The sequence below is a fragment of the Schistocerca cancellata genome, chromosome 1, assembly GCF_023864275.1.
Source record: "Schistocerca cancellata isolate TAMUIC-IGC-003103 chromosome 1, iqSchCanc2.1, whole genome shotgun sequence".
NCBI lineage: Eukaryota > Metazoa > Arthropoda > Insecta > Orthoptera > Acrididae > Schistocerca > Schistocerca cancellata.
This window is the reverse complement of record NC_064626.1, coordinates 712571916-712586225: the sequence shown is the minus strand read 5'-3', so window position 1 is coordinate 712586225 and position 14310 is coordinate 712571916. Positions and strand designations below refer to the sequence as shown.

General features: G+C 42.2%; 1 protein-coding gene across 7 annotated transcripts in view; it reads right to left on the bottom strand.

Moving 5' to 3' along the window:
- The window catches only part of LOC126184895 (macro domain-containing protein RSc0334-like), a 116589-nt gene that overhangs the window by 20476 nt on the left and 81803 nt on the right, over positions 1-14310 (bottom strand). For all 7 annotated transcript variants that reach the window (XM_049927551.1, XM_049927586.1, XM_049927530.1 and 4 more), the window contains 2 exons: positions 1745-1848; positions 1535-1565 (listed from right to left, as the gene is read on the bottom strand). In XM_049927551.1, coding sequence (XP_049783508.1) covers positions 1535-1565; positions 1745-1848 — 135 coding nt within the window. The remainder of the gene's footprint in view (positions 1-1534; positions 1566-1744; positions 1849-14310) is intronic.

The window sequence follows — 14310 nt, the reverse complement described above, 5'->3', positions numbered from 1 at the left end:
CATAGTAATTGACAGAAAGTTATCGAGTAAAACGGAAGTGATTTCTGGCATTTCCCAAGGTAGTTTTATAGGCCCTCTGCTGTTCCTTATCCATACAAACGATTTGGCAGACAATCTGAGCAGCCTTCTCCAGTTGTTTGCAGATGACGCTATCGTTTATCAACTAATAAAGTCATCAGAAGATCAAATCAAATTCCACAACAATTTAGAAAAGACATCTGAATGGTACAAAAATTGGCAATTGACCCTAAATAACAAAAAGTGTAAGGTGAGCAGCCGTCTCTAGTTGTTTGCAGATGACGCTATCGTTTATCAACTAATAAAGTCATCAGAAGATCAAATCAAATTCCACAACAATTTAGAAAAGACATCTGAATGGTACAAAAATTGGCAATTGACCCTAAATAACAAAAAGTGTAAGGTCATCCACAAGAGCGCTAAAAGGAATTGACTAAACTTTGGTTACACGATAGACCAGTCAAACCTAAAGGCTGTAAATTCAACTAAACACCTAGGAATTACAATTACGAACAACTTAAATTGGTAGGAACACATAGAAAATGTTGTGGGGAAGACTAACCAAAGATTGCATTTTATTGGCAGGAGACTTAGAAAATGTAACAGATCTACTAAGGGGACGGCCTACACTACACTTATTCATCCTCTTTTAGAATACTGCTGCGCACTGTGGGATCCTTACCAGATAGGACTGACGGAGTACACTGAAAAGGTTCAAAGAAGGGCAGCATGTTTTATATTATCGCGAAACATGGGAGGATTTGGGATGGATATCATTAAAAGAAAGGCATGTTTCGTTGCGACAGAATCTTCTCACGAAATTCCAATCACCTACTCTTTCCTCTGAAAGCGAAAATATTTTGTTGACACTGACCTATGCAGGGAGAAACAATCACCACTATGAAATAAGGGAAATCAGATCTAATACAGAAAGAAATAGGTGTTCGTCCTTTCTGCGCGCTACATGAGATTGGAATAATAGAGAATTGTGAAGGTGGTTTGATGAACCCTCTGCCAGGCACTTAAATGTGATTTGCAGAGTATCGATGTAGATGTACAATGAATAGATGTGTCAATGTTATACAACAAAGGTCCAAATGTTAGCCTGAAACTTTTTTCCTTGCAGGCTCCTGTTTGTGAAGATTGTAAACTGTTAAGAGTACTCTGCAGGGAACTGATTAATGCAAACTAAAATAAGAAAACAGAGAAAAATGAAAATCTGTAGCAACAGACTCATTTCTATCACACAATAACATAAAGTCTGGTGGAAATAACAGTGCTTGGCTAACAAAACTTACAGACAGATTTGATCAATCACAGTTACACTGTGTAATATGTAGGTTTTTCAAAATCTCCAGTCTCTCTCATGGGAAAACAACCACCAATATTACAATAAAGGGAGATAGGAAGATGAAAGGGGGGGTGGGGGCAGAGTTTGTCCTGCAATAATACTCATTGGGTGCCCATTGAGATTTCAGTTAATGTATTTAGGGCACACATCTCAAGTCCCACTTACCATAAATTCCTGTTGAAATGCAGGGAAAGGCCTGAAACAAAAATGTCTATAAAGTATTTAGCAATTTAAAAATATTTATATAATGAATTGCTTAAGTATCACTGATTACAATGATTTTTAAAATATTTACATAAGTGCTAAAATAACTTCATTGCTTAGTCGAATTCAAAATCTAACAAATTTTACTTATGAAACAGGTGCCTCACTTACAACTGTTCGTAGATTATTGTTGACGAGTATATTCAAACACGTATCATAACAAGATTTAAGAAGCCCTGGCTTTTCTCCTTGAGGACCAACAGTGTGAATAACATCTGCAAGTAAATAAATAAATAAATAAGTAAGTTAGTAAATAATTTGTGAAATACAGTGGGAAGGCATTATCTGAAATATTTAAGACATACCAATGACACCTGTTACAAGAGACATGCAAAGACATGGAGCAGAACAGATCAAGAAAAGAAAAGGAGAAATATTAATGTCCTCTAACAGAAACAGAAAAATCAGGGGAGATGGTCATAACAAATAAGATGAAAAACAATCACACAAAATAACTACTGGTAATGAAAACTTTATGTGACAGCACAACGCTACTTTAAAAAATACTGAACATGCACATACAACTGCAGTAACAAAACTAAACTATTATTAGAGAAGACGAAACAGTGCAGTGACAAATATGGTTGTAAAAGTTAAAATAGGGAAGATAAGGTTGGATTCCCCCCATGAACCATGGACCTTGCCGTTGGTGGGGAGGCTTGCGTGCCTCAGCGATACAGATGGCCGTACCGTAGGTGCAACCACAACGGAGGGGTATCTGTTGAGAGGCCAGACAAACATGTGGTTCCTGAAGAGGGGCAGCAGCCTTTTCAGTAGTTGCAGGGGCAACAGTCTGGATGATTGACTGATCTGGCCTTGTAACATTAACCAAAACGGCCTTGCTGTGCTGGTACTGCGAACGGCTGAAAGCAAGGGGAAACTACAGCCGTAATTTTTCCCGAGGACATGCAGCTCTACTGTATGATTAAATGATGATGGCGTCCTCTTGGGTAAAATATTCCGGAGGTAAAATAGTCCCCCATTCGGATCTCCGGGCGGGGACTACTCAGGAGGACATCGTTATCAGGAGAAAGAAAACTGGCGTTCTACGGATCGGAGCGTGGAATGTCAGATCCCTTAATCGGGCAGGTAGGTTAGAAAATTTAAAAAGGGAAATGGATAGGTTAAAGTTAGATATAGTGGGAATTAGTGAAGTTCGGTGGCAGGAGGAACAAGACTTTTGGTCAGGTGATTACAGGGTTATAAATACAAAATCAAATAGGGGTAATGCAGGAGTAGGTTTAATAATGAATAAAAAAATAGGAGTGCGGGTTAGCTACTACAAACAGCATAGTGAACGCATTATTGTGGCCAAGATAGACACAAAGCCCATGCCTACTACAGTAGTACAAGTTTATATGCCAACTACCTCTGCAGATGATGAAGAAATAGATGAAATGTATGACGAGATAAAAGAAATTATTCAGGTAGTGAAGGGAGATGAAAATTTAATAGTCATGGGTGACTGGAATTCGTCAGTAGGGAAAGGGAGAGAAGGAAACATAGTAGGTGAATATGGATTGGGGGGAAGGAATGAAAGAGGAAGCCGCCTTGTAGAATTTTGCACAGAGCATAACTTAATCATAGCCAACACTTGGTTCAAGAATCATAAAAGAAGGTTGTATAACTGGAAGAATCCTGGAGATACTAAAAGGTATCAGATAGATTATATAATGGTAAGACAGAGATTTAGGAACCAGGTTTTAAATTGTAAGACATTTCCTGGGGCAGATGTGGATTCTGACCACAATCTATTGGTTATGAACTGCAGATTGAAACTGAAGAAACTGCAAAAAGGTGGGAATTTAAGGAGATGGGACCTGGATAAACTGAAAGAACCAGAGGTTGTAGAGAGTTTCAGGGAGAGCATAAGGGAACAATTGACAGGAATGGGGCAAAGAAATACAGTAGAAGAAGAATGGGTAGCTCTGAGGGATGAAGTAGTGAAGGCAGCAGAGGATCAAGTAGGTAAAAAGACGAGGGCTAATAGAAATCCTTGGGTAACAGAAGAAATATTGAATTTAATTGATGAAAGGAGAAAATATAAAAATGCAGTAAATGAAGCAGGCAAAAAGGAATACAAACGTCTCAAAAATGATATCGACAGGAAGTGCAAAATGGCTAAGCAGGGATGGCTAGAGGACAAATGTAAGGATGTAGAGGCTTGTCTCACTAGGGGTAAGATAGATACTGCCTACAGGAAAATTAAAGAGACCTTTGGAGAGAAGAGAACCACTTGTATGAATATCAAGAGCTCAGATGGCAACCCAGTTCTAAGCAAAGAAGGGAAGGCAGAAAGGTGGAAGGAGTATATAGAGGGTTTATACAAGGGCGATGTACTTGAGGACAATATTATGGAAATGGAAGAGGATGTAGATGAAGACGAAATGGGAGATAAGATACTGCGTGAAGAGTTTGACAGAGCACTGAAAGACCTGAGTCGAAACAAGGCCCCCGGAGTAGACAACATTCCATTGGAACTACTGACGGCCTTGGGAGAGCCAGCCCTGACAAAACTCTACCATCTGGTGAGCAAGATGTATGAAACAGGCGAAATACCCTCAGACTTCAAGAAGAATATAATAATTCCAATCCCAAAGAAAGCAGGTGTTGACAGATGTGAAAATTACCGAACTATCAGTTTAATAAGTCACAGCTGCAAAATACTAACGCGAATTCTTTACAGACGAATGGAAAAACTGGTAGGAGCCGACCTCGGGGAAGATCAGTTTGGATTCCGTAGAAATGTTGGAACCCGTGAGGCAATGCTGACCTTACGACTTATCTTAGAAGAAAGATTAAGAAAAGGCAAACCTATGTTTCTAGCATTTGTAGACTTAGAGAAAGCATTTGACAATGTTAACTGGAATACTCTGTTTCAAATTCTGAAGGTGGCAGGGGTAAAATACAGGGAGCGAAAGGCTATTTACAGTTTGTACAGAAACCAGATGGCAGTTATAAGAGTCGAGGGGCATGAATGGGAAGCAGTGGTTGGGAAAGGAGTAAGACAGGGTTGTAGCCTCTCCCCGATGTTATTCAATCTGTATATTGAGCAAGCAGTAAAGGAAACAAAAGAAAAATTCGGAGTAGGTATTAAAATTCATGGAGAAGAAGTAAAAACTTTGAGGTTCGCCGATGACATTGTAATTCTGTCAGAGACAGCAAAGGACTTGGAAGAGCAGTTGAACGGAATGGACAGTGTCTTGAAAGGAGGATATAAGATGAACATCAACAAAAGCAAAACGAGGATAATGGAATGTAGTCAAATTAAGTCGGGTGATGCTGAGGGAATTAGATTAGGAAATGAGACACTTAAAGTAGTAAAGGAGTTTTGCTATTTAGGGAGTAAAATAACCGATGATGGTCGAAGTAGAGAGGATATAAAATGTAGACTGGCAATGGCAAGGAAAGCGTTTCTGAAGAAGAGGAATTTGTTAACATCGAGTATAGATTTAAGTGTCAGGAAGTCGTTTCTGAAAGTATTTGTGTGGAGTGTAGCCATGTATGGAAGTGAAACATGGATGATAACTAGTTTGGACAAGAAGAGAATAGAAGCTTTCGAAATGTGGTGCTACAGAAGAATGCTGAAGATAAGGTGGGTAGATCACGTAACTAATGAGGAGGTATTGAATAGGATTGGGGAGAAGAGAAGTTTGTGGCACAACTTGACTAGAAGAAGGGATCGGTTGGTAGGACATGTTTTGAGGCATCAAGGGATCACAAATTTAGCATTGGAGGGCAGTGTGGAGGGTAAAAATCGTAGAGGGAGACCAAGAGATGAATACACTAAGCAGATTCAGAAGGATGTAGGTTGCAGTAGATACTGGGAGATGAAGAAGCTTGCACAGGATAGTGTAGCATGGAGAGCTGCATCAAACCAGTCTCAGGACTGAAGACCACAACAACAACAACAACAACAACAACAACAAGGTTGGATTTTCCAACTGAAATTGGAGATCGTGAAACACTCTTGTAGCTAAACACCTAAGTCTTGGGGACCAACTGATTACCAAGAGTCAACATTTTGTGAGTCAATGATTACAAGTTTTCAGAGAGTATAACTGGGCACTGGCATAAATCTCTTCACGAAAATGTTAATTTATTTTTATATCCTACATTAAACATTTAGAAATTTCTTATATATTTTGTCCATTTTGTAAACAAGCTGTTATGTCCACGTATTTCTTGTGGACTTCTTGTCCTTACTTGTGATGCCAACATAGGGTGTCATGTTTTAGATACTTTGTTTTGTCTTTCATTGTTTTTAGATATGTTTTCCTTTTATCACCTACTTAAAATCTATTTTTCATTTGTATTGATGTTAATTGTCACTATATGTTTTACTTTATCCTGATTTATTGTACTTTCAAACATGTAAACACACTGTAGTGGAGCTTCTGTCTGCTGCAGCAGTGTCCTGCCTGCCATTCTTACATTGTGTGCTCACATGCGGTCATATATTCATGGCCTCCACAACTTATATACCAATATTTGAGTCAAGATTGAAAGTGTGGCCCTGTCTAAGCATAGCTGCATTCCTCTGCCGGAGGTAAGGATCATCTCTTTCACAGTTTCACCACAAATTTGCAATTTGGCTCCTTGTTGCTAGTCTAGGGCAACATATTTCAAAATCCTTTTGCTTTTTCGTTTTAGGTGCACACCAAAATTTTGACTACTTATGACTAATGCATTACCTGCAGTTTCTGAACTTAAGTCCCCTTGTGTGATGTATCATAGTATTTTAAAAAGTTTTTACCATCTTTTTATGTCAGACATGATCATAACCATGATCTGCTTTTCTATATTTTTCCCATGTGGGAATTCTGGAGATGTCTCAAAAAGACGAAACATGTCAATAAAGCTTATGATGCTTTTGCAACCTAACCCGCTTTTCCCACTCTATGCTGCACCGTGGTTATAGAGTGGAAGGATTTATACTTTCCAACTGGGAAACCTCAACCTCCTCTCATTGCACACAGACCCAGTCTCTCCCGTCTAATCAATCTCCCACTTCCAGCTCCACTCCCCCCAAAACCTCAAAATGGCAATCAACACAATCTGGAACCACAACACCCTAATTCAGTAGTTAACCTTTCCTCCAAACCTCTCTCCCAATCCGAAACCTCTGTCCTATCCAAAGGCCTCAACTTCAGCCCCACTCCCAGATTCAACCAAACAGCCCTTGTCAAAGATTTACTGTCCTACACCCGTACTCTCTGCTGGAAATATCACATTGCCACGAAGAAAAATGATCCTAATCCTACTCCTAATGATCCAACTCCCCAAGACACTATCCAAATTGAACCCTGCCTGGAACAGTTCTGTCCTCCATCACAGTGGGACCCACCACCTCTTCCTCAAAATCACCCTCTCCAAACCTTCCAGGAATTTCTGACTTCCAGCCTTGCCTCTCAATCCTTCTTAAAAAAACCTTAATCCTACTCCCAACATCACCACTGCTGAAGCCCAAGCTATCCGTGATCTGAAGGCTGACCGATCCATCGTCATTCTTACGGCGGACAAGGGTTCCACGACCGCGGTACTTGATCATCGGGAGTATGTGGCTGAGGGACTGTGTCAGCTTTCAGACAACACCACATACAAAGTTTGCCAAGGTAATCCCATTCCTGATGTCCAGGCGGAGCTTCAAGGAATCCTCAGAACCTTAGGCCCCCTACAAAACCTTTCACCTGACTCCATCAACCTCCTGACCCCACCGACACCCCGCACCCCTACCTTCTTCCTAAAATTCACAAACCCAATCATCCCGGTCGCCCCATTGTAGCTGGTTACCAAGCCCCCACAGAACGTATCTGTGCCTACGTAGATCAACACCTTCAACCCATTACATGCAGTCTCCCATCCATCATCAAAGACACCAACCACTTTCTCGAATGCCTGGAATCCTTACCCAGTCTGTTACCTCCGGAAACCATCCCTGTAACCATTGATGCCACTTCCTTATACACAAATATTCCGCACGTCCAGGGCCTCGCTGCGATGGAGCACTTCCTTTCACGCCGATCACCTGCCGCCCTACCTAAAACCTCTTTCCTCATTACCTTAGCCAGCTTCATCCTGACCCACAACTTCTTCACTTTTGAAGGCCAGACATACCAACAATTATAGGGAACAGCCATGGGTACCAGGATGGCCCCCTCGTACGCCAACCTATTCATGGGTCGCTTAGAGGAAGCCTTCTTGGTTACCCAGGCCTGCCAACCCAAAGTTTGGTACAGATTTATTGATGACATTTTCATGATCTGGACTCACAGTGAAGAAGAACTCCAGAATTTCCTCTCCAGCCTCAACTCCTTTGGTTCCATCAGATTCACCTGGTCCTACTCTAAATCCCATGCCACTTTCCTTGACGTTGACCTCCACCTGTCCAATGGCCAGCTTCACACATCCATCCACATCAAGCCCATCTACAAGCTACAGTACCTCCATTATGACAGCTGCCACCCATTCCACATCAAACGGTCCCTTCCCTACAGCCTAGGTCTTCGTGGCAAACGAATCTGCTCCAGTCCGGAATCCTTGAACCATTACACCAACAACCTGAAAACAGCTTTTGCATTTCGTAACTACCCTCCCAACCTGGTACAGAAGCAAATAACCAGAGCCACTTCCTCATCTCCTCCAACCCGGAACCTTCCACAGAAGAACCCCAAAAGTGCCCCACTTGTGACAGGATACTTTCCGGGACTGGATCAGATTCTGAATGTGGCTCTCCAGCAGGGATACGGCTTCCTCAAATCCTGCCCTGAAATGAGATCCATCCTTCATGAAATCCTCCCCACTCCACCAAGAGTGTCTTTCCGCCGTCCACCTAACCTTCGTAACCTCTTAGTTCATCCCTATGAAATCCCCAAACCACCTTCCCTACCCCTGTAACCGCCCCCGGTGTAAAACCTGTCCCATGCACCCTCCCACCACCACCTATTCCAGTCCTGTAACCCGGAGGGTGTACACGATCAAAGGCAGAGCCACGTGTGAAAGCACCCACGTGATTTACCAACTGACCTGCCTACACTGTGAAGCGTTCTATGTGGGAACGACCAGCAACAAACTGTCCATTCGCATGAATGGACACAGGCAGACAGTGTTTGCTGGTAATGAGGATCACCCTGTGGCTAAATATGACTTGGTGCACGGCCAGCACATCTTGGCACAGAGTTACACCGTCTGGGTTATCTGGATACTTCCCACTAACACCAACCTGTCAGAACTCCGGAGATGGGAATTTGCCCTTCCGCATATCCTCTCTTCTCGCTATCCGCCAGGCCTCAATCTCCGCTAATTTCTAATTTCAATTTGTCGCCGCTCATACCTCACCTGTCTTTCAACATCATCTTTGCCTCTGTACTTCCGCCCCGACTGACATCTCTGCCCAAACTCTTTGCCTTTACAAATGTCTGCTTGTGTCTGTGTATATGCGGATGGATATGTGTGTGTGCGCGAGTGTATACCTGTCCTTTTTTCCCCCTAAGGTAAGTCTTTCCGCTCCCGGGATTGGAATGACTCCTTACCCTCTCCCTTGAAACCCAAATCCTTTTGTCTTTCCCTCTCCTTCCCTCTTTCCTGACGAGGCAACCGTTGGTTGCGAAAGCTAGAATTTTGTGTGTATGTTTGTGTTTGTTTGTGTGTCTATCGACCTGCCAGCGCTTTTGTTTGGTAAGTCTCATCATCTTTCTTTTTAAATATAAAGTTATATATATATACACACTCCCGGAAATGGAAAAAAGAACACATTGACACCGGTGTGTCAGACCCACCATACTTGCTCCGGACACTGCGAGAGGGCTGTACAAGCAATGATCACACACACGGCACAGCGGACACACCAGGAACCGCGGTGTTGGCCGTCGAATGGCGCTAGCTGCGCATCATTTGTGCACCGCCGCCGTCAGTGTCAGCCAGTTTGCCGTGGCATACGGAGGGTTGGGTTAGGTTAGGTTCTCCATCGCAGTCTTTAACACTGGTAGCATGCCGCAACAGCGTGGACGTGAACTGTATGTGCAGTTGACGGACTTTGAGCGAGGGCATATAGTGGGCATGCGGGAGGCCGGGTGGACGTACCGCCGAATTGCTCAACACGTGGGGCGTGAGGTCTCCACAGTACATTGATGTTGTCGCCAGTGGTCGGCGGAAGGTGCACGTGCCCGTCGACCTGGGACCAGACCGCAGCGACGCATGGATGCACGCCAAGACCGTAGGATCCTACGCAGTGCCGTAGGGGACCGCACCGCCACTTCCCAGCAAATTAGGGACACTGTTGCTCCTGGGGTATCGGCGAGGACCATTCGCAACCGTCTCCATGAAGCTGGGCTACAGTCCCGCACACCGTTAGGCCGTCTTCCGCTCACGCCCCAACATCGTGCAGCCCGCCTCCAGTGGTGTCGCGACAGGCGTGAATGGAGGGACAAATGGAGACGTGTCGTCTTCAGCGATGAGAGTCGCTTCTGCCTTGGTGCCAATGATGGTCGTATGCGTGTTTGGCGCCGTGCAGGTGAGCGCCACAATCAGGACTGCATACGACCGAGGCACACAGGGCCAACACCCGGCATCATGGTGTGGGGAGCGATCTCCTACACTGGCCGTACACCACTGGTGATCGTCGAGGGGACACTGAATAGTGCACGGTAAATCCAAACCGTCATCGAATCCATCGTTCTACCATTCCAAGACCGGCAAGGGAACTTGCTGTTCCAACAGGACAATGCACGTCCGCATGTATCCTGTGCCACCCAACGTGCTCTAGAAGGTGTAAGTCAACTACCCTGGCCAGCAAGATCTCCGGATCTGTCCCCCATTGAGCATGTTTGGGACTGGATGAAGCGTCATCTCACGCGGTCTGCACGTCCAGCACGAACGCTGGTCCAACTGAGGCGCCAGGTGGAAATGGCATGGCAAGCCGTTCCACAGGACTACATCCAGCATCTCTACGATCGTCTCCATGGGAGAATAGCAGCCTGCATTGCTGCGAAAGGTGGATATACACTGTACTAGTGCCGACATTGTGCATGCTCTGTTGCCTGTGTCTATGTGCCTGTGGTTCTGTCAGTGTGATCATGTGATGTATCTGACCCCAGGAATGTGTCAATAAAGTTTCCCCTTCCTGGGACAATGAATTCACGGTGTTCTTATTTCAATTTCCAGGAGTGTATATATATAACTTTAATAAGGTAAGTCTTTCTGTTCCCGGGATTGGAATGACTCCTTACCCTCACCCAAATCCTTTTGTCTTTCCCTCTCCTTCCCTCTTTCCTGACGAGGCAACCGTTGGTTGCGAAAGCTAGAATTTTGTGTGTATGTTTGTGTGTCTATCGACCTGCCAGCGCTTTTGTTTGGTAAGTCTCATCATCTATATATATATATAACTTTAGTTTGTTTTATCAGATGCAGCTGCTTGGTTTCTGGCAGACAGCTATGCATATAAGATAAAACACAATCCCAGTTATGCACTACATGTGCTTCACTACTTTAGGTGGATATTGATACGAGGTTTGATCAAAAAGTAGCAGGAATTTTCTAAGTTTGTGGGCTTTATAGATCCAATTCTCATTTTTTTCATCTTGTTGGTACACATGTTCATGAGGTAGGTTTGCATTTTCAGCTGTTCCGAATATTTAGTTTACTGTTGACAGTCGGAAAGGTTACACATGTTATCAGTGAATTTTCATTTATGAGAAAGATGAATGAATTTTTATTTATGAGAAGGATGAATCAGAGAATTTGTATTAAATTTTGCTTGAAAAATGGAATATAATGTAGCACCACATTCGAAATGTTGACTGTGGCTTTTGGCGAATCTACTATGAGTACGACAAGAGTTTATTAGTGGTATAAACATTTCTAAGAGGGTCAAAAAGATGTTGATGATGACCACCCTTGACACCCTAGAACATCAATTACTGATAAAACTGTGAAAGAAGTAAAGACAATTATTCTGGAAAAATCACCGAATCTCTATCAGAGAAATTGTGATTACGTCGGCATATCCTTTGGCTCATGACAATCAATCTTCTCACGTGTTTTGGGAATGAAACATGTAGCGGCAAAGTTTTTTCCGAAATTGAATTTCAACCAAAAATTACATTACATAGGCATTGCTGAATGGAGTCAACAACAATCCACAACTTTTAAAAAAGGTTATAACAGTTGGCAAAGTATGGGTACACGGGAAACAACCTGAACAGCCAGGAGGAGGGGGGGGGGGGGGGGGGGGAATATTTACACATTCAATCACATGTAGAGGATATTCTTACTGTTTGCTTAGATTACAAAGGGATAGTGCATCATGAATTCCTGCCTTATGGTCAATAGTGAATACTAGCTGAAGTTGTGTGCTGTTTGTGTGAAGTAATCTAAAGAAACTTGTGGCAAAATCACTCCCACACACATCAATGCCTGTTCACGATTTTTTGGCAAAAAACAAAGCCATTATATTGCCTCAGCCACCATATTTGCTGACATGGGACCCAGCAACTTTTTTCTATTCCTGAGGCTGAAGAGAACCATGGAAAGATATCATTTAGCTGCCACTGATGACATAAAAACAAAATCACTGAAGGAGCTCTTATCATAATGGAACATGAGTTCCAGAAGTGTTTCCAAGATTGGAAAAAGCACTGGCACAGGTGTATTATATCTGAGGGGGATTACTTTGAAGCTGAAAAGGTTGATGCTGATGAAAATAAAGGCTCATTAGGAAAAACAAAAATTCCCATTACTTTTTGATCACACCTCATACATGATCTTAGGAATGTCAGTGTTTATAGTCTCAGCCATTCATTTGTTTACATCAGTCCTTATTTTTACAGGTGTTCGACATGAAACAAAACTGTGAATATTTTTCACTTTATGGCTACATCTTATGAGCTATGTCAAATAAAGTTTACCTCCTCTGCTCCACAGCACGGGAAGTGAAGAACTTCTCTCACTGCACCCCACCCACCCTCCCTCAATTCAGTGAGTCAGTTGTTGGCTCACCTGTGCATGGGTACAATAACATAGCCATTGTAGATCACATTTTGTTCCAGAGCTCAGATTTAGTATTTGTTTGAGACATGAGTAATATTAAATATATGTCTGTACTAATTTCAACTTTCAGATGGGAGACATTAAATTTTGCCCTATATCAGATTGTGCATGTTTCATCATCACTGATTGATCTTTGTAGCCAAGTAACCAGAAGATGTGTTTAAAACTTTTCTTGCTATAAGTTCTGATGGTCTGTAATTACTTTTAGGAATGTGGTTCATAGAATGAAACAAATATGGAAGCAATACAACATCAAGTGAAAAGCTGTATATTTCTGGCTTTATGGGTGTTGAGTTTTTTGGGGGGATTATTGTGAATGCCACTATTGCCTTCCTGTAACTCCTACATGAATAAAAATGGATTAATTGCCTAACACATCATTCACGTATGCAATTCATTCACAATTTTTCAACACAAAAACTATTTAAGATGAGTTTTTCAAAGCTGTCCATATCAATTTCTGCTAGCAAAGCACTCAATAATCTGACCACTTAACCATACATATTCACCCTTCTAAACTATAATAAATGCTTTAAACATATCTGAATTATGAATAACATTTACAGGACATAAAGTGATATTGTTTGGTGTAGTTCTGATAAATATTTAATTTGTCCAAAAGAGCTATGTAGCTCCTGCTACCTAAATTTACTCATATTTTATTTTATAAAATGAAATGGGTCTTTGTCAGTGAAAGGTAAAGTTTCATGATCAACTCCCTGCCTGACACAGTTTCAATCAGCCAGGAAGTTTCAAAATTGTGCACACACTGCTGCAGATTGAAAGTTTCATTCAGTATTTTATTTTATGTTTGATGATAAAAAGTTTCCTATATATCAGAGGAGCCTTTGAAACTTGACAGGGCTGGGGAAACCCTAGGTTGTGGATAGGGGGTACTACAATTCAGTAGGGTTGGTAAATATGCCCAATGTAACTTCCAACACAAAAAGCAGCTCAGTTCCTGGGGAGATAAAATACTGGGGGCACACTCTCTCCAAGGGACATAAATAGAGAGGACTCAAAATCAGGGTTACAGATCAAGGAAGACCCTCAACGACATCTGCGGCAGAAATAGAAACCACCTGTACAGTGCAGGTAACAGATGAGACACTATCTTTCTGGGGTTTATGCAGAAAAGAACCACTGACTTGTGACAAAGAAGGATTTTCAAAAGTTAAGAATATCTTCAGTTGTATTAGGTATAGCAAGCCAGCTGAAGAGTTTCATACAGCTTTCAACCAAAGAACAAGCCCTGAGAGTCCAATGAAAATCTATGAACTCAAAGACGAAATTAAAAAACACAACATTTGATCAGGACATAAGAATAATACCAAATTGAGTGTGTGAGCCCTAAACATAACAACCCTGACAGGAAAGATGGAGGAATATGATGAAGAGGGGAAGATTCATATACTTGTGCTCAGTGAACCAAAGTGTAATAGTACTAATTTAAGATCGATGAGAGGGGTTTTTAAGTTGCACTGGACTGGTCAAAGAAAGGACGCACAAGAAGGAGTGGGCTTGGTACTCTACAAGACTACTGCTCAAGACCAGAACAAACATTGGGAATATCAAATACATAATAATTCAAGTGCACACTTCTCAACAAGGGTGCAGTGATGAGGAGAAAT